The 18,693-nt window shown below is 56.3% G+C and overlaps 1 protein-coding gene across 1 annotated transcript; it reads left to right on the forward strand.

Moving 5' to 3' along the window:
• The first annotated feature begins 1,838 nt into the window (after window positions 1–1,838).
• On the forward strand, window positions 1,839–13,049 carry ERN1 (endoplasmic reticulum to nucleus signaling 1). The gene is made up of 22 exons (XM_069748720.1): window positions 1,839–2,015; window positions 2,733–2,853; window positions 2,937–2,970; window positions 6,053–6,125; window positions 6,321–6,393; window positions 6,588–6,710; window positions 6,814–6,915; window positions 6,981–7,242; window positions 7,700–7,778; window positions 7,906–8,071; window positions 8,152–8,270; window positions 8,341–8,535; window positions 8,821–9,070; window positions 9,139–9,226; window positions 9,302–9,491; window positions 9,710–9,809; window positions 11,105–11,304; window positions 11,436–11,583; window positions 11,671–11,798; window positions 11,972–12,095; window positions 12,189–12,256; window positions 12,422–13,049. The coding sequence occupies exons 1-22, from the start codon at window positions 1,962–1,964 to the stop codon at window positions 12,635–12,637; spliced, it is 2,913 nt and encodes a 970-aa protein (XP_069604821.1). The 5' UTR covers window positions 1,839–1,961; the 3' UTR covers window positions 12,638–13,049.
• The last annotated feature ends 5,644 nt before the right edge of the window (window positions 13,050–18,693 follow it).

Below are 18,693 nucleotides of genomic sequence, written 5' to 3' on the forward strand. Positions count from 1 at the left end.
GTACGGTTTTAAAGAGCATGGAGAATGAACTAACATATAACAGTATATCCCATAAAAAATTAGGCAGTGCTTTATCAAAAATATTTTATAAAGATGTTACAAATGAGACAATTGCAAATATGTACAAGGGTAATTATGAAAATAAACAGGGATTAAATGAGGAAAGGTAACACTCACATGTTGAAAGCATGGCAGGCAACCATACGTCCCAGCTCATTGGACGTGCTGCTGGCTTCAGGAGAAGACAAGAAGTCAAGAAGAAGTGACTCCTCAGAGCCTGCCAGACACTTAAAACCTTAAGGCTGTGACATCACAGAAAGGCTGGCTTATCCAGACCCTCCTCTCTCTACATTCTGACTAAACTTTAAACTATTCTCTCTAATTTCTCTAACTTCGCTACAAAACATGTCATAGTCATAACAAACCCAGCATTCATCTCGGATTAACGTGGGCATTCTAATGAGATCAAATATGTCCTATCTGCGATACATAATTACAGAGAAATCCCTACTTCTTTACCAGATGGAGTTAGAAGTTCATGTTTACAGCGGTTGACAGCTCCGCCGAGTGACGTTAAGGAATATATATTTTACTATTTCTAGCTTAAATCGTTTGCCTAATATCTTACAATAAGAGAACAAAGACTTTCATGGATTTCTGGAAAATTCTAAACAGTTCTCTGCAGTTCTCTGCTAGAGGAGGTTTGAGCCTAGTCGTAAATTCCTTTCGGCAATAAAACCTCTCTTCCCCCATACCCACTGACAAGGAGTGCTGAACTCTGAAGTAAAGGAAGGGGGGGTTTGAGCCCAGGGTCTGCCATGTGTATTTGGAATCATGGTCAGGAGTGACAAAAATCCCTCAGCTATGGTGCTAACAGGCAGAGAAACTACTACTTATTTTATACAGTTTCCTCACACCGGGTCAGTGTCAGTGTGGCCCCGGGTCAGTGTCAGTGTGACCCCGGGGCTCTCACATCCGGGCTCCTCGCTGCACTATACTCATTACTGTCATTTCTTATTTTTTGTTGTTTAAAGGGAACCTGTCACCCCGTTTTTTGAGATTGAGCTATAAATACTGTTAAATAGGGCCTGCGCTGTGTGTTCCTATAGTGTATGTAGTGTACCCCGATTCCCCATGTATGCTGAGAAATAACTTACCAAAGTCGCCGTTTTCGCCGAGTGCATCTCGGCTTTGGGAAAATGGCCGCCGCGATCTCTAATGCGCACGCGCGGCATCCCGCGGCCATTTTCCTGAAGCCCCGTGCAGCAGAGCACTCGATCTGCGCACGCGCGGCCCCAGGAAGATGGCCGCCCCCACCGACGAAAGGGATGACAGCGCAGATCGCGCGCTGTGTCTTCACCACTACGCCACTACGCCACCAACGTAAAGCTGAGGAAGAACCAGCGATGTCACCACGCCCTCCCGACCTGACCAGCCTGATTGACAGGCGAAAACGGCGACTTTGGTAAGTTATTTCTCAGCATACATAGGGAATCGGGGTACACTACATACACTATAGGAACACACAGCGCAGGCCCTATTTAACAGTATTTATAGCTCAATCTCAAAAAACGGGGTGACAGGTTCCCTTTAACCTGAAGACGGAACAGAAGTGAGCGACCAATCAGGAGCCGCGTTCCCTCCCCGCGTGTCTGCGACCTCGGATGCAATGCTGCGGGTGATCCGCCCTTGTTGATTATTGCAGCCAATCATCTCGCCGCTGTCATCTAGCATCCGCCTATCACAGGAGAGCAGGGATAATTCTGATTGTCCCCCGTCTCTTCACTCACGGGTTGTTGATTCTCTCCAGGCGGTGACGTCAGATCAGTGGGCGTGGCGATAGGCTCCGCCTACAGGAAGCGGCTGCGGGCACATTTGTCGGTGATGGAGCCGCGCGGAGACCGGAGCTGAGGAGGAGACCGAGGCCCAGACCGGAGCCATACACCGGGACAGCAGCGGCCATGGGCGGGACACGACGCGGACTCCTGAGCCTGGTGCTGCTGCTGTGCCAGATGGTGAGTGCGGAGGGTAACAGCTGCTGCCCCGAGGACCCCGACCCCCAGAGAGCCCCGACCCCCCCGAGGTCCGAGAGCCCCGACCCCCCCGAGGTCCGAGAGCCCCGACCCCCCCGAGGTCCGAGAGCCCCGACCCCCCCCGAGGTCCGAGAGCCCCGACCCCCCCCGAGGTCCGAGAGCCCCGACCCCCCCCGAGGTCCGAGAGCCCCGACCCCCCCGAGGTCCGAGAGCCCCGACCCCCCCCGAGGTCCGAGAGCCCCGACCCCCCCGAGGTCCGAGAGCCCCGACCCCCCCGAGGTCCGAGAGCCCCGACCCCCCCCGAGGTCCGAGAGCCCCGACCCCCCCCGAGGTCCGAGAGCCCCGACCCCCCCGAGGTCCGAGAGCCCCGACCCCCCCGAGGTCCGAGAGCCCCGACCCCCCCGAGGTCCGAGAGCCCCGACCCCCCCGAGGTCCGAGAGCCCCGAACCCCCCGAGGTCCGAGAGCCCCGACCCCCCCGAGGTCCGAGAGCCCCGACCCCCCCGAGGTCCGAGAGCCCCGACCCCCCCCACTTCAAGCTCTTGACACCCCGACACTCCAAGCCCCTGACACCCCCCACCCTGAGCTCCCCTACACCTTAAGCTCTGACAACCCCCCGACACCCTTCCCCCGGTATCGGAGCTTGCACCCTGGAGATGGGGTGATCCCTTGTGATCGGTGGTTTCCGGTCTCTTCCTTAGGGCGGCGGTGGAGGGAGCGGCGTGTCGCTGCCGGAGTCCCTGCTCTTCGTCTCCACCCTGGACGGAAGTCTCCACGCTGTCAGTAAGAGGACCGGCGCCATCACATGGACGCTAAAAGAAGGTGATTGCGGCCGCACATCCCCCGCGGATCCCAGGGTGTGAGGGGTTAATCGGCAGCTCTGACGTGTGCTGTTCTCTCTGCAGATCCTGTGCTTCAGGTCCCGTCCCACGTGGAAGAGTAAGTGCTGCGCCGTCGGTGTGGGGGCGGAGTCCGCCCCCTGCGCGCTGTCTTGTCAGTGAGGGAGCGGGGTCCAAGTGCTGCATTGTCAGTGAGGGAGCGGAGTCCGTCCCCTGCCGCGCTGTGTTCTCGGTGAGGGGGAGCAGCGTCCATGTGCTGCGTTGTTAGTGAGGGAGTGGAGTCCGTCCCCTGCGGCGCTGCATTGTCGGTGAGGGGTGAGCGTGGTCCAGGTGCTGTGTTGTCAATGAGGGAGCTGAGTCTGTCCCCTGCGGCACTGCGTTGTCAATGAGGGAGCGGGGTCCAGGTGCTGCGTTGTCAGTGAGGGAGCGGAGTCTGTCCCCTGCGGCACTGCGTTGTCAGTGAGGGAGCGGGGTCCAGGTGCTGCGTTGTCAGTGAGGGAGCGGGGTCCAGGTGCTGCGTTGTCAGTGAGGGAGCGGAGTCTGTCCCCTGCGGCGCTGTGTTGTCAGTGAGGGAGAGCGGGGTCCAGGTGCTGCATTGTCAGTGAGGGAGCGGAGTCTGTCCCCTGCGGCACTGCTTTGTCAGTGAGGGAGCGGGGTCCAAGTGCTGCGTTGTCAGTGAGGGAACGGAGTCCGTCCCCTGCGGTGCTGCGTTGTCAGTGAGGGAGCAGAGTCCGTCCCCTGCGGTGCTGCGTTGTCAGTGAGGGAGCAGAGTCCGTCCCCTGCGGTGCTGCGTTGTCAGTGAGGGAGCAGAGTCCGTCCCCTGCGGTGCTGCGTTGTCAGTGAGGGAGCAGAGTCCGTCCCCTGCGGTGCTGCGTTGTCAGTGAGGGAGCAGAGTCCATCCCCTGCGGTGCTGCGTTGTCGGTGAGGGAGCAGAGTCCGTCCCCTGCGTTGTCGGTGAGGGGGGAGCGTTGTCCAGGTACTGCGTTGTTAGTGAGGGAGCGGAGTCCATCCCCTGCGGCGCTGTGTTCTCGGTGAGGGGGAGCAGCATCCAAGTGCTGCGTTGTTAGTGAGGGAGTGGAGTCGTCCCCTGCGGCGCTGCATTGTCGGTGAGGGGGGAGCGTGGTCCAGGTGCTGCGTTGTCAGTGAGGGAGCGGAGGCTGTCCCCTGCGGCGCTGCATTGTCGGTGAGGGGGGAGCGTGGTCCAGGTGCTGCGTTGTCAGTGAGGGAGCGGAGGCTGTCCCCTGCGGCACTGCATTGTCGGTGAGGGGGAGCGGGGTCCAGGTGCTGCGTTGTCAGTGAGGGAGCGGAGTCTGTCCCCTGCCGCGCTGTGTTCTCGGTGAGGGGGAGCAGCGTCCATGTGCTGCGTTGTTAGTGAGGGAGTGGAGTCCGTCCCCTGCGGCGCTGCATTGTCGGTGAGGGGTGAGCGTGGTCCAGGTGCTGTGTTGTCAATGAGGGAGCTGAGTCTGTCCCCTGCGGCACTGCGTTGTCAATGAGGGAGCGGGGTCCAGGTGCTGCGTTGTCAGTGAGGGAGCGGAGTCTGTCCCCTGCGGCGCTGTGTTGTCAGTGAGGGAGAGCGGGGTCCAGGTGCTGCATTGTCAGTGAGGGAGCGGAGTCTGTCCCCTGCGGCACTGCTTTGTCAGTGAGGGAGCGGGGTCCAAGTGCTGCGTTGTCAGTGAGGGAACGGAGTCCGTCCCCTGCGGTGCTGCGTTGTCAGTGAGGGAGCAGAGTCCGTCCCCTGCGGTGCTGCGTTGTCAGTGAGGGAGCAGAGTCCGTCCCCTGCGGTGCTGCGTTGTCAGTGAGGGAGCAGAGTCCGTCCCCTGCGGTGCTGCGTTGTCAGTGAGGGAGCAGAGTCCGTCCCCTGCGGTGCTGCGTTGTCAGTGAGGGAGCAGAGTCCGTCCCCTGCGGTGCTGCGTTGTCAGTGAGGGAGCAGAGTCCGTCCCCTGCGGTGCTGCGTTGTCAGTGAGGGAGCAGAGTCCGTCCCCTGCGGTGCTGCGTTGTCAGTGAGGGAGCAGAGTCCGTCCCCTGCGGTGCTGCGTTGTCAGTGAGGGAGCAGAGTCCGTCCCCTGCGGTGCTGCGTTGTCAGTGAGGGAGCAGAGTCCGTCCCCTGCGGTGCTGCGTTGTCAGTGAGGGAGCAGAGTCCGTCCCCTGCGGTGCTGCGTTGTCAGTGAGGGAGCAGAGTCCGTCCCCTGCGTTGTCGGTGAGGGGGGAGCGTGGTCCAGGTGCTGCGTTGTCAGTGAGGGAGCGGAGGCTGTCCCCTGCGGCACTGCATTGTCGGTGAGGGGGAGCGGGGTCCAGGTGCTGCGTTGTCAGTGAGGGAGCGGAGTCTGTCCCCTGCGACGCTGCGTTGTCAGTGAGGGAGCGGAGTCTGTCCCCTGCGACGCTGCGTTTTCAGTGAGGGAGCGGAGTCCGTCCCCTGCGGCACTGTATTGTCGGTGAGGGGGAGCGGGGTCCAGGTGCTGCGTTGTCAGTGAGGGAGCAGAGTCTGTCCCCTACGGCGCTGCATTGTTGGTGAGGGAGCGGGGTCCAAGCTCTGCGTTGTCGGTGAGGGAGCGGGGTCCAGGTGCTGCGTTGTCAGTGAGGGAGCAGAGTCCGTCCCCTGCGGCGCTGCGTTGTCAGTGAGGGAGCTGAGTCCGTCCCCTACGGCGCTGCATTGTTGGTGAGGCAGCGGGGTCCAAGCTCTGCGTTGTCGGTGAGGGAGCGGGATCCAAGCTTTGCATTGTCGGTGAGGGAGCGGGGTCCAAGCTTTGCATTGTCGGTGAGGGAGCGGGGTCCAAGCTCTGCGTTGTCGGTGAGGGAGCGGGGTCCAGGTGCTGCATTGTTGGTGAGGGAGCAGAGTCCGTCCCCTGCGGCGCTGCATTGTTGGTGAGGGAGTGGGGTCCAGGCTCTGCATTGTCGGTGAGGGGGGAGCAGAGTCCAGGTGCTGCGTTGTCAGTGAGGGAGCAGAGTCTGTCCCCCGTAGCGCTGCGGGGTCCAGGCTCTGCATTGTCGTTGAGGGAGCAGTCCATCCCCTGCGGCGCTGCATTGCTGGTGAGGGAGCGGAGTCCAGCCCCTGCGGCGCTGCGTTGCGTTGTCGGTGAAGGAGCAGAGTCCGGCCCCTGAGGTGCCCATATGATACAGTGTAGTGCTAATGACCTGTATTCCAGGGGTCCTCATTTCCAGCGTCTCCCCTCTTCTCTCCGCAGGCCAGCCTTCCTGCCTGATCCCAATGACGGCAGCCTGTACACACTGGGCAGTACGCACGGCGAGGGGCTGACGGTAAGACTCGGCACAGGGGGAGAAGCCTGCATGTAAATGAGCTGGTAACCCTTTCATGCTCAGGGGAATGATTTGTCACTGGTCCTGTGGCCACAGGGGGCGCTGCTGTCACGGAGCTCGTCCCTGTGTGTTCTGTGGGCACATTGTGACGACACTGCAGCTGTGGCCTCTCTGATCCGCCCTCCTGTGTTACAGAAGCTCCCGTTCACCATCCCGGAGTTGGTGGCAGCGTCGCCGTGTCGCAGCTCCGACGGCATCTTGTATATGGGTGAGTCGGAGATGTGCGCGGGTTCCTGTGGGGTTTGTCGGTGCTGTATTGCCAGTGGCCGCTGAGCCTGGGGGGCCGGGGATCTATCTCGTGGGGGCTTGTCGTAAACCTGGTGACGGGGGGTGGGGCCTCGCGCTTGGAGTCTGTCAGGTTGGGGGTCTGTCGCTCCTGACCCCTGCGCTCGCTCTCTGCAGGGAAGAAGCAGGACGTCTGGCTCGTCGTGGACCTGGTGACGGGGGAGAAGCAGCAGACGTTGACCTCGTCCTTTGCAGAGAGCCTGTGCCCCTCCTCGTCTCTGCTGTACCTGGGCCGGACCGGTGCGTCTCCTCCCGGGTGGTCTCCCAGGTGGTCTCGACCCCCCCCCCACCCCCCCCCCCCCGGTCTGGGAACGGTCACATGACGACGCCTCTTGTCTTGCAGAATACACGATCACCATGTACGACACCAAGAACAAGGAGCTGCGCTGGAACGCCACCTACTACGACTATGCGGCCACCCTGCCGGACGAGGGCACGGACTACAGTGAGTGGTTGGGAGAGGGAGGCTGGGGGTTGTAGTCCTGCCTTCTTATCCCCCTGTCCTCCCAGAAATGTCACACTTCGTGTCCAATGGGGACGGTCTGGTGGTGACGGTGGACGGTGACTCCGGGGACGTCCTGTGGATCCAGAACTACGGCTGTCCGGTGGTGGCGCTGTATATGTGGCAGAGAGACAGCCTGAGGAAGGTGCTGCACACGAACGTGGGGGTGGAGACGCTGCGCTACCTCACCTTCATGTCCGGGGAGGTCGGCCGCATCACCAAGTGGAAGTATCCCTTCCCCAAAGAGACGCCGACCAAGAGCAAGCTGACGTGAGTGTGTGATGGCGCCGTTAGGGGTCCTCAGGGGCGTTCACTCGGGTCCGCTGTCTCCACCTGTCAGGCCTGTGCTGTGCACTGACTCGTCTGCCCCGCTCCGCCGCGGCCCGTCTGCCCCGCTCCGCCGCGGCCCGTCTGCCCCGCTCCGCCGCGGCCCGTCTGCCCCGCTCCGCCGCGGCCCGTCTGCCCCGCTCCGCCGCGGCCCGTCTGCCCCGCTCCGCCGCGGCCCGTCTGCCCCGCTCCGCCGCGGCCCGTCTGCCCCGCTCCGCCGCGGCCCGTCTGCCCCGCTCCGCCGCGGCCCGTCTGCCCCGCTCCGCCGCGGCCCGTCTGCCCCGCTCCGCCGCGGCCCGTCTGCCCCGCTCCGCCGCGGCCCGTCTGCCCCGCTCCGCCGCGGCCCGTCTGCCCCGCTCCGCCGCGGCCCTCGGAGGTTCACTGATGTTCTTGTCTCCAGGCCGACACTGTATGTGGGGAAATACTCGACCAGCCTCTACGCTTCCTCCTCTCTGGTGCACGAGGGCGTTGCGGTCATGGTGAGTCTGTGTCAGGGGCGGCCATGACATGCACTGGTCAGTGACTGCTGCATGCTGATGGTTTCCAATGCATCCACACTGCTGACGCTCTCCTCCGCCATACTCACAGCCTATGTTCTGCTTGCAGCCGCGGGGGAAGGCGATGCCGCTGCTGGATGGCCCCAGGACGGACGGGGTGACGATCGAGCAGAGCGGGGAGTGCGAGTTCACACCCAGCACAGATCTGAAGATCCCGGCCGGCTTAAAGGGGAAGGAGCAGCTGGACTACTGGAGGACTCAATGGCTGCTGATAGGTACAGGCCCCTTCCACTTCGGAGCCCCCCACAGTGCCCCCGACCTCCCCTGGATCCATGATGTGCGGATCTTTCCGTAGGTCACCATGAGATCCCACAGTCTGCGCCAACCACGATCCTGGACACCTTCCCCCCCACCTTGCCGCGGGGCGAGAAAAACGTCATCGAGGGCGGAGCGGAACAGACGCGGTTCCCAGAGGTGCGTATCCCTGTGTGTGCGGCCTGAAGGTGGCGCTGCTGTGTTAACACCCACATGTTGCCCCCTGCAGGAGGTGGTGAGGACAGCAGATGAGACGGTCACGGAGCTGCCGCCAGCCTTCACTAAGGACTTATCCGATGTCTCCCAGCCGTTCCTGCCCAAGCCAGAGGCACCAGTGGACTCCATGCTGAAGGACCTGGCCACCATCATCCTCAGCACCTTCCTCCTGGCGGGATGGTTGGCCTTCATCATCACCTACCCCAAGGTAAATCCTGTGGGTCACCTCCAGCCGGCTCGTTCCCCTACGGGGTCATCAGCTGCCGGTGGCTAGCTCCTCCTCTCCTCTCCCTGCCGCCGGTGGCTAGCTCCCCCTCTCCTCTCCCTGCCGCCGGTGGCTAGGTCCCCTTCTCCTCTCCCTGTCGCCGGTGGCTCGCTTCCCTCTCCCTGCCGCCGCCGGCCCGCTCTTACTCCCTCCCCGGCGGCTCGTTCTGTGGTCCCTCCCCGGCAGCTTGCTCCTCCATGTCACAAGTCCCGCTGCCCTCGTCTCCAGAGCGTGCACCAGCAGCAGCAGCTCCAGCACCAGCAGTTCCAGAAGCAGCTGGAGGAGAAGATTCTACAGATGCAGCGCGCCTCCTTCCAGCCCCCGGCCGGCGTCTCGGCAGACGGCGAGGACGTGCGGGGGGAGAGCTCTGCTAACAGCACACCCAACGTGTCTCCCCGAGCCTCCAACCTCTCTCTGCTCTCCAATCTCTCCACGTCCGAGGTCGGCAGTGTGATCTCCACCGAGCAGGAAGATGCAGGTAATGGCCGGATTACTCCCCCGCTCTGATGGTCGCTGATAGTCGCTGACCGCAGTTTTCCCCCACAGATGAGGAGGCGACTGTGACAGTGGGGAAGATCTCCTTCAGCCCCAGGGATGTCCTGGGCCACGGCGCGGAGGGCACCATAGTGTACCGGTGAGCGGCAGTCACAGGTGGAGGATGAGCCTCTGTGATGCGCGGCTCTTCACCTGGTCGTCTTCCTCTCTGCAGGGGGAGCTTCGATAACAGAGACGTCGCTGTGAAGAGGATTCTGCCCGAATGCTTCAGCTTTGCGGATCGGGAAGTTCAGCTGCTGAGAGAATCCGATGAGAATCCCAACGTCATCCGCTACTTCTGCACCGAGCGAGACCGGCAGTTCCAGTACATCGCCATCGAGCTGTGCATGGCCACCCTGCAAGAGGTGCGGCCGGGGGGTCGGGGCATGGACGGGAGGGTGAGAGTGAGGGGTTGGGGGTGCAGGCTGCCTGTAGGGGTGGGAGGTCAGGGCACAGGCTGACGGTAGGGGTGAATGGTCGGGCATGGACGAGGGGCCGGGGCATAGGTGAGCAGTAGGGTTGAGAGGTCAGGGCGCGGACGGCAGGGTCCCGGGTGTCTCACTCTGCTGTTCTCGTCTGTCAGTATGTGGAGGAGAAGGACTTTGACCGTCACGGCCTGGAGCCCATCGGCCTCCTGGAGCAGACCATGTCGGGGCTGGCGTACCTGCACTCTCTCAGCATTGGTAAGAGGTAGCATTGTGGTGAGGGGCCGCACTGAGAGGGCCTCTCATAGGACGTCTGGTCAGGAGCCTGTGTCAGACCTCACTTACTGCCTCCCGCTGTGACTGCTCTTACTGTAGAGAACTCCTCTCCCACTGACTGCTCTTACTGTACAGAACTCCTCTCCCTCCCACCATGACTGCTCTTACTGCAGAGAACTCCTCTCCCTCCCGCCGTGACTGCTCTTATTGTACAGAACTCCTCTCCCTCATGCCGTGACTGCTCTTACTGTACAGAACTCCTCTCCCTCCCGCCGTGACTGCTCTTACTGTACAGAACTCCTCTCCCTCCCGCTGTGACTGCTCTTACTGTACAGAACTCCTCTCCCTCCCGCCGTGACTGCTTACTGTAAAGAACTCCTCTCCCTCCCGCTGTGACTGCTCTTACTGTACAGAACTCCTCTCCCTCCCGCTGTGACTGCTCTTACTGTACAGAACTCCTCTCCCTCCCGCTGTGACTGCTCTTACTGTACAGAACTCCTCTCCCTCCCGCCGTGACTGCTCTTACTGTACAGAACTCCTATCCCTCACTCCGTGACTGCTCTTACTATACAGAACTCCTCTCCCTCCCGCCGTGACTGCTTACTGTACAGAACTCCTCTCCCTCCCGCTGTGACTGCTCTTACTGTACAGAACTCCTCTCCCTCATGCCGTGACTGCTCTTACTGTAAAGAACTCCTCCTTCCCGCCGTGACTGCTCTTACTGTACAGAACTCCTCTCCCTTCTGCCGTGACTTCTCTTACTGTACAGAACTCCTCTCCCTCCCGCCGTGACTGCTCTTACTGTATAGAACTCCTCTCCCTCACGCTGTGACTGCTCTTATTGTACAGAGCTCCTCTCCCTCCCGCCGTGACTGCTTACTGTACAGAACTCTCCCTCCCGCCGTGACTGCTCTTACTGTACAGAACTCCTCTCCCTCCCGCCGTGACTGCTCTTACTGTACAGAACTCCTCTCCCTCAGGCCGTGACTGCTCTTACTGTACAGAACTCCTCTCCCTCACGCTGTGACTGCTCTTACTGTACAGAACTCCTCTCCCTCACGCCGTGACTGCTCTTACTGTACAGAACTCCTCTCCTTCACGCTGTGACTGCTCTTACTGTACAGAACTCCTCTCCCTCACGCTGTGACTGCTCTTACTGTACAGAACTCCTCTCCCTCAGGCCGTGACTGCTCTTACTGTAGAGAACCCCACTCTCATCCTAAAGAATGGGCCCGGATTATGGGATGGCATTAGGTAGCAGTGTCGTGTCTTCTCAGTTCACAGAGACCTGAAGCCTCACAACATCCTGATCTCGATGCCGAGCGCTCTCGGGAGGGTGAAGGCCATGATCTCGGACTTCGGGCTGTGTAAGAAGCTGGCGGTGGGCAGGCACAGCTTCAGCCGGCGCTCCGGGGTCCCCGGCACAGAAGGATGGATCGCCCCGGAAATGTTAAGTGAAGACTTTAAAGAGAACCCTGTAAGATCCACCATTGTGATACCGTGTGCGTGCGGTGCAGTGGGGAGGGGATGGGCAGCAGGAGGTGATGGATGGGGCAGCGGGGAGGGCGTGGTGCAGCAGGGGGCGCCACTCACTGCCTTCTCTTGCAGACTTACACCGTGGACATCTTCTCTGCCGGCTGCGTCTTCTATTACGTGGTCTCAGAGGGGAGACACCCATTTGGCAAGTCCCTGCAGCGGCAAGCCAATATCCTGCTTGGGGCATCCAGCCTGGACTGCCTGAGCCTAGAGAAGCACGGTGAGCGCGCGGAGTGTGGCGGAGGCACCAGCTACCTCCACCCTCACCGCTCTGCACTGCTCTGACCTCTCCTGCCTCCTGCCACAGAGGACCTGATTGCACATCACCTGATCGAGCGGATGATCGACAAGGACCCGCAGAAACGACCGTCCGCCCCGGCCGTCCTCAAACACCCCTTCTTCTGGAGCCTGGAGAAACAGCTTCAGTTCTTCCAGGTCAGTAACCGTTAAGCTAAAATCCCTGAACACCCCCCGAACCCAGCTGTTTGGCGACGGCTGCTGCTGCGCTCGCTGTTTGGCGGCGACGGCTGCTGCTGCGCTCGCTGTTTGGCGGCGATGGCTGTCGCCAATCTCCTGGGCACTCTTTTGACTGGTGCCTTTTTCTGCAGGACGTCAGTGACCGGATAGAGAAAGAGGCTTTGGACGGAGCAGTTGTGAGGAGTCTTGAGAAGGGAGGACGGGAGGTGGTGAAGTTGGACTGGAGAGAACACATCACGGTGCCGCTGCAGACAGGTACGCCGCCGGGCTGGGGGTTCGGGCCGCTCGGTTGTGTGGCCGTGCTACTCCTGTCTCCGTCTGTGCGTTACCGCGCTGCTCTTGTTACAGATCTCAGGAAGTTCCGCAGTTACAAGGGAAGATCCATAAGAGATTTACTACGAGCGCTAAGAAATAAGGTGAGACGCCAGATTAGGCACAGACCATGCAGAGATTCCAGCAGCACAGTCTTTCAGGAGAGGGGTGTACGGTGTCTGTAGTCTCGAGGCTGCTGTATCACTACTCCTATGCTGTTTTACATGATGGGGGTTGTAGTTCTCTGACGCTTGGTTCCCTCTCTGCAGAAGCACCATTATCGGGAGCTGCCGCCGGAGGTGCAGGAGACGCTGGGCAACGTCCCGGATGAGTTTGTCTGTTACTTCACGTCTCGGTTCCCAGGACTCCTGCTGCACACTTACCTGGCCATGCAGCTGTGCAGCCGCGAGAGACTCTTCCAGCCCTATTATGCCCAGGAGCTGTGGGAGCCGGCCGCCAGCACCGCACCGCCGCCGGAGGCATGAGCCGCCCTTGTCACACACACTGTGCCTTACACTGCCGGAGGGCCGCTCTGCTGCACTGACGGTGGAGGATGTAGCAGAGCCGAGGCCTTGCAGTGATCCCGCGTTGCACTATGGCCTGAAGGGAAGACTCTTATTTATGGACGGAGCTCAGTATTTGGGGTCTGCACCTGTCATGGCAGGTGGCTGTTGCTACATGAAGTATCGGAGCATTAACTTATTTATGTTCTTTTATATTTGGTGCAGAAGACATTTTATAAAACGGGGGAGCGCGGGATGGTGGGGGGGCGCTCAGGTTGGGGGGTGCTCGGAGAGGAGGGTTTGGGGGTTTTTTAATGCTTTTTTTATAAGGAAAATGTTGTAATTGCAGAACTGTCGTCTGCTCTCAATGTGGAATAAAAGCGGTTTCTCGGCAGTCAGAACTCCTTGTACCTGGTGCTGCAGCTGGAACCTGTGGGGTGTTCGGGCACTAGTAGTTTATATTGCATCATAACTTTTTTTTTTTTGGTGATGGTTACTGTTATGAAAGCAATCTAGTAACAGTGTGCCAGCAATCAGAGCACATGCAGTGATCTGACAATAACCCAAAAACAATAGAACGAGCTCTGAGACGTGGAATCTCTGTAGACCGCAAAACCTGAACCTATCCTAAACGCAACTAAAGGCAGCTGTGGATTGCGCCTGACACTACCTATGCAACTCGGCACAGCCTGAGGAACTGACTAGCCTGAAGATAGAAATACAAGCCTGACTTGCCTCAGAGAAATACCCCAAAGGAAAAGGCAGCCCCCCACATATAATGACTGTTAGCAAGATGAAAAGACAAAACGTAGGGATGAAATAGATTCAGCAAAGTGAGGCCCGATATTCTAGATAGAGCGAGGATAGCAAAGAGAACTTTGCAGTCTACAAAAAACCCTAAAGCAAAAAACCACGCAAAGGGGGCAAAAAGACCCACCGTGCCGAACTAACGGCACGGCGGTACACCCTTTGCGTCTCAGAGCTTCCAGCAAAACGAATAGACAAGCTGGACAGAAAAAATAGCAACAAAAGCAAAGAAGCACTTATCTAAGCAGAGCAGCAGGCCACAGGAAAGATCCAGAAGCTCAGATCCAACACTGGAACATTGACAAGGAGCAAGGAAGACAGAATCAGGTGGGGTTAAATAACAAAGCAGCCAACGAGCTCACCAGAACACCTGAGGGAGGAAGCTCAGAAGCTGCAGTACCACTTGTGACCACAGGAGTGAATTCAGCCACAGAATTCACAACAGTACCCCCCCCCCTTGAGGAGGGGTCACCGAACCCTCACCAGAGCCCCCAGGCCGACCAGGATGAGCCACATGAAAGGCATGAACAAGATCTGGAGCATGGACATCAGAGGCAAAAACCCAGGAATTATCTTCCTGAGCATAACCCTTCCATTTAACCAGATACTGGAGTTTCCGTCTAGAAACACGAGAATCCAAAATTTTCTCCACATTATACTCCAATTCCCCCTCCACCAAAACCGGGGCAGGAGGCTCAACAGATAGAATCATAGGTGCCACGTATCTCCGCAACAACGACCTATGGAATACATTATGTATGGAAAAGGAGTCTGGGAGGGTCAGACGAAAAGATACAGGATTGAGAATCTCAGAAATCCTATACGGACCAATAAAACGAGGTTTAAATTTAGGAGAAGAAACCTTCATAGGAATATGACGAGAAGATAACCAAACCAGATCCCCAACACGAAGTCGGGGACCCACACGGCGTCGGCGATTAGCGAAAAGTTGAGCCTTCTCCTGGGACAAGGTCAAATTGTCCACTACCTGAGTCCAGATCTGCTGCAACCTGTCCACCACAGAATCCACACCAGGACAGTCCGAAGACTCAACCTGTCCTGAGGAGAAACGAGGATGGAACCCAGAATTGCAGAAAAATGGAGAGACCAAAGTAGCCGAGCTGGCCCGATTATTAAGGGCGAACTCAGCCAACGGCAAAAAGGACACCCAATCATCCTGGTCTGCAGAAACAAAACATCTCAGATATGTTTCCAAGGTCTGATTGGTTCGTTCGGTCTGGCCATTAGTCTGAGGATGGAAAGCCGAGGAAAAAGATAGGTCAATGCCCATCCTACCACAAAAGGCTCGCCAAAACCTTGAAACAAACTGGGAACCTCTGTCAGAAACAATATTCTCTGGAATGCCATGCAAACGAACCACATGCTGGAAGAACAAAGGCACCAAATCAGAGGAGGAAGGCAATTTAGACAAGGGCACCAGATGGACCATTTTAGAAAAGCGATCACAGACCACCCAAATGACTGACATCTTTTGAGAAACGGGAAGATCAGAAATGAAATCCATCGAAATATGTGTCCAAGGCCTCTTTGGGACCGGCAAGGGCAAAAGCAACCCACTGGCACGTGAACAGCAGGGCTTAGCCCTAGCACAAATCCCACAGGACTGCACAAAAGTACGTACATCCCGTGACAGAGATGGCCACCAGAAGGATCTAGCCACTAACTCTCTGGTACCAAAGATTCCAGGATGACCAGCCAACACCGAACAATGAAGTTCAGAGATAACTTTACTAGTCCACCTATCAGGGACGAACAATTTCTCCGCCGGACAACGATCAGGTTTATTCGCCTGAAATTTTTGCAACACTCGCCGCAAATCAGGGGAGATGGCAGACACAATGACTCCTTCCTTGAGGATACTCGCCGGCTCAGATGAACCCGGAGAGTCGGGCACAAAACTCCTAGACAGAGCATCCGCCTTCACATTTTTAGAGCCCGGAAGGTACGAAATCACAAAATCGAAGCGGGCAAAAAATAACGACCAACGGGCCTGTCTAGGATTCAAGCGCTTGGCAGACTCGAGATAAGTAAGGTTATTATGATCAGTCAATACCACCACGCGATGCTTAGCTCCTTCAAGCCAATGACGCCACTCCTTGAATGCCCACTTCATGGCCAGCAACTCTCGGTTGCCCACATCATAATTACGCTCAGCAGCCGAAAACTTCCTGGAAAAGAAAGCACATGGTTTCAACACTGAGCAACCAGAACCTCTCTGTGACAAAACCGCCCCTGCTCCAATCTCAGAAGCATCAACCTCGACCTGGAACGGAAGAGAAACATCTGGTTGACACAACACAGGGGCAGAACAAAAACGACGCTTCAACTCCTGAAAAGCTTCCACAGCAGCAGAAGACCAATTAACCAAATCAGCACCCTTCTTGGTCAAATCGGTCAATGGTTTGGCAATGCTAGAAAAATTACAGATGAAGCGACGATAAAAATTAGCAAAGCCCAGGAATTTTTGCAGACTTTTCAGAGATGTCGGCTGAGTCCAATCCTGGATGGCTTGGACCTTAACCGGATCCATCTCGATAGTAGAAGGGGAAAAGATGAACCCCAAAAATGAAACTTTCTGCACACCGAAGAGACACTTTGATCCCTTCACAAACAAAGAATTAGCACGCAGGACCTGGAAAACCATTCTGACCTGCTTCACATGAGACTCCCAATCATCTGAGAAGATCAAAATGTCATCCAAGTAAACAATCAGAAATTTATCCAGATACTCACGGAAGATGTCATGCATAAAGGACTGAAACACTGATGGAGCATTGGCAAGTCCGAACGGCATCACTAGATACTCAAAATGACCCTCGGGCGTATTAAATGCAGTTTTCCATTCATCTCCTTGCCTGATTCTCACCAGATTATGCGCACCACGAAGATCTATCTTAGTGAACCAACTAGCCCCCTTAATCCGAGCAAACAAGTCAGATAACAATGGCAAGGGATACTGAAATTTAACAGTGATCTTATTAAGAAGGCGGTAATCAATACATGGTCTCAGCGAACCATCCTTCTTGGCTACAAAGAAGAACCCTGCTCCCAGTGGTGATGACGATGGGCGAATATGTCCCTTCTCCAGGGATTCCTTCACATAACTGCGCATAGCGGCGTGTTCAGGCACGGATAAATTAAACAATCGACCTTTAGGGAATTTACTACCAGGAATCAAATTGATGGCACAATCACAATCCCTATGCGGAGGTAGGGCATCGGACTTGGGCTCTTCAAATACCTCCTGATAATCAGACAAGAACTCTGGGACCTCAGAAGGAGTGGATGACGAAATAGACAAAAATGGAACATCACCATGTACCCCCTGACAACCCCAGCTGGATACCGACATAGAGTTCCAATCCAATACTGGATTATGGGTTTGCAGCCATGGCAACCCCAACACTACCACATCATGCAGATTATGTAGCACCAGAAAGCGAATAACTTCCTGATGTGCAGGAGCCATGCACATGGTCAGCTGGGTCCAGTACTGAGGTTTATTCTTGGCCAAAGGTGTAGCATCAATTCCTCTCAACGGAATAGGACACCGCAAAGGCTCCAAGAAAAACCCACAACGTTTAGCATAATCCAAATCCATCAGATTCAGGGCAGCGCCTGAATCCACAAACGCCATGACAGAATACGATGACAATGAGCATATCAAGGTAATGGACAGAAGGAATTTGGATTGTACAGTACCAATGACGGCAGACCTATCGAACCGCTTAGTGCGCTTAGGACAACCAGAAATAGCATGAGTGGAATCACCACAGTAGAAACACAGCCCATTCAGACGTCTGTGTTCTTGCCGTTCAACTCTGGTCATAGTCCTATCGCACTGCATAGGCTCAGGTTTAATCTCAGACAATACCGCCAAATGGTGCACAGATTTACGCTCGCGCAAGCGTCGACCGATCTGAATGGCCAAAGACATAGACTCATTCAAACCAGCAGGCATAGGAAAACCCACCATGACATCCTTAAGAGCCTCAGAGAGACCCTTTCTGAACAAAGCTGCCAGCGCAGATTCATTCCACAGAGTGAGTACTGACCACTTCCTAAATTTCTGACAATATACTTCTATATCATCCTGACCCTGGCACAAAGCCAGCAAATTTTTCTCAGCCTGATCCACTGAATTAGGCTCATCGTACAGTAATCCGAGCGCCAGGAAAAACGCATTGACATCACTCAATGCAGGGTCTCCTGGCGCAAGAGAAAATGCCCAGTCCTGAGGGTCGCCGCGTAAAAAAGAAATAATAATCAAAACCTGTTGCACAGGATTACCAGAAGAATGAGGTTTCAAGGCCAGAAATAGCTTACAATTATTTTTGAAATTAAGAAACTTAGTTCTATCACCAAAAAACAAATCAGGAATAGGAATTCTTGGTTCTAACATAGATTTCTGATCAATAGTATCTTGAATCCTTTGTACATTTGTAATGAGATTATCCATTGAAGAGCACAGACCCTGAATATCCATGTCCACACCTGTGTCCTGAAACACCCAAATGTCTAGGGGAAAAAAAAGACTGAACACAGAGCTGAGAAAAAAAAATGGTGTCAGAACTTCTTTTTTCCCTCTATTGAGAATCATTAGTTTGGCTCCTTGTACTGTTATGAAAGCAATCTAGTAACACAGTGTGCCAGCAATCAGAGCACATGCAGTGATCTGACAATAACCCAAAAACAATAGAACGAGCTCTGAGACGTGGAATCTCTGTAGACCGCAATACCTGAACCTATCCTAAACACAACTAAAGGCAGCTGTGGATTGCGCCTGACACTACCTATGCAACTCGGCACAGCCTGAGGAACTGACTAGCCTGAAGATAGAAATACAAGCCTGACTTGCCTCAGAGAAATACCCCAAAGGAAAAGGCAGCCCCCCACATATAATGACTGTTAGCAAGATGAAAAGACAAAACGTAGGGATGAAATAGATTCAGCAAAGTGAGGCCCGATATTCTAGATAGAGCGAGGATAGCAAAGAGAACTTTGCAGTCTACAAAAAACCCTAAAGCAAAAAACCACGCTAAGGGGGCAAAAAGACCCACCGTGCCGAACTAACGGCACGGCGGTACACCCTTTGCGTCTCAGAGCTTCCAGCAAAGCGAATAGACAAGCTGGACAGAAAAAATAGCAACAAAAGCAAAGAAGCACTTATCTAAGCAGAGCAGCAGGCCACAGGAAAGATCCAGAAGCTC

Source organism: Ranitomeya imitator, chromosome 2 (assembly GCF_032444005.1).
Source record: "Ranitomeya imitator isolate aRanImi1 chromosome 2, aRanImi1.pri, whole genome shotgun sequence".
Lineage (NCBI taxonomy): Eukaryota > Metazoa > Chordata > Amphibia > Anura > Dendrobatidae > Ranitomeya > Ranitomeya imitator.

Bases quoted from the DNA above. Each gene is read 5' to 3' on its own strand.
- ERN1 (XM_069748720.1), top strand. From the start codon at position 1,962: ATGGGCGGGACACGACGCGGACTCCTGAGCCTGGTGCTGCTGCTGTGC. The intron at 9,227-9,301 runs GTGAGCGGCAGT...TCCTCTCTGCAG, and splicing joins GAGGGCACCATAGTGTACCG to GGGGAGCTTCGATAACAGAG. The intron at 12,257-12,421 runs GTGAGACGCCAG...CCCTCTCTGCAG, and splicing joins TACGAGCGCTAAGAAATAAG to AAGCACCATTATCGGGAGCT.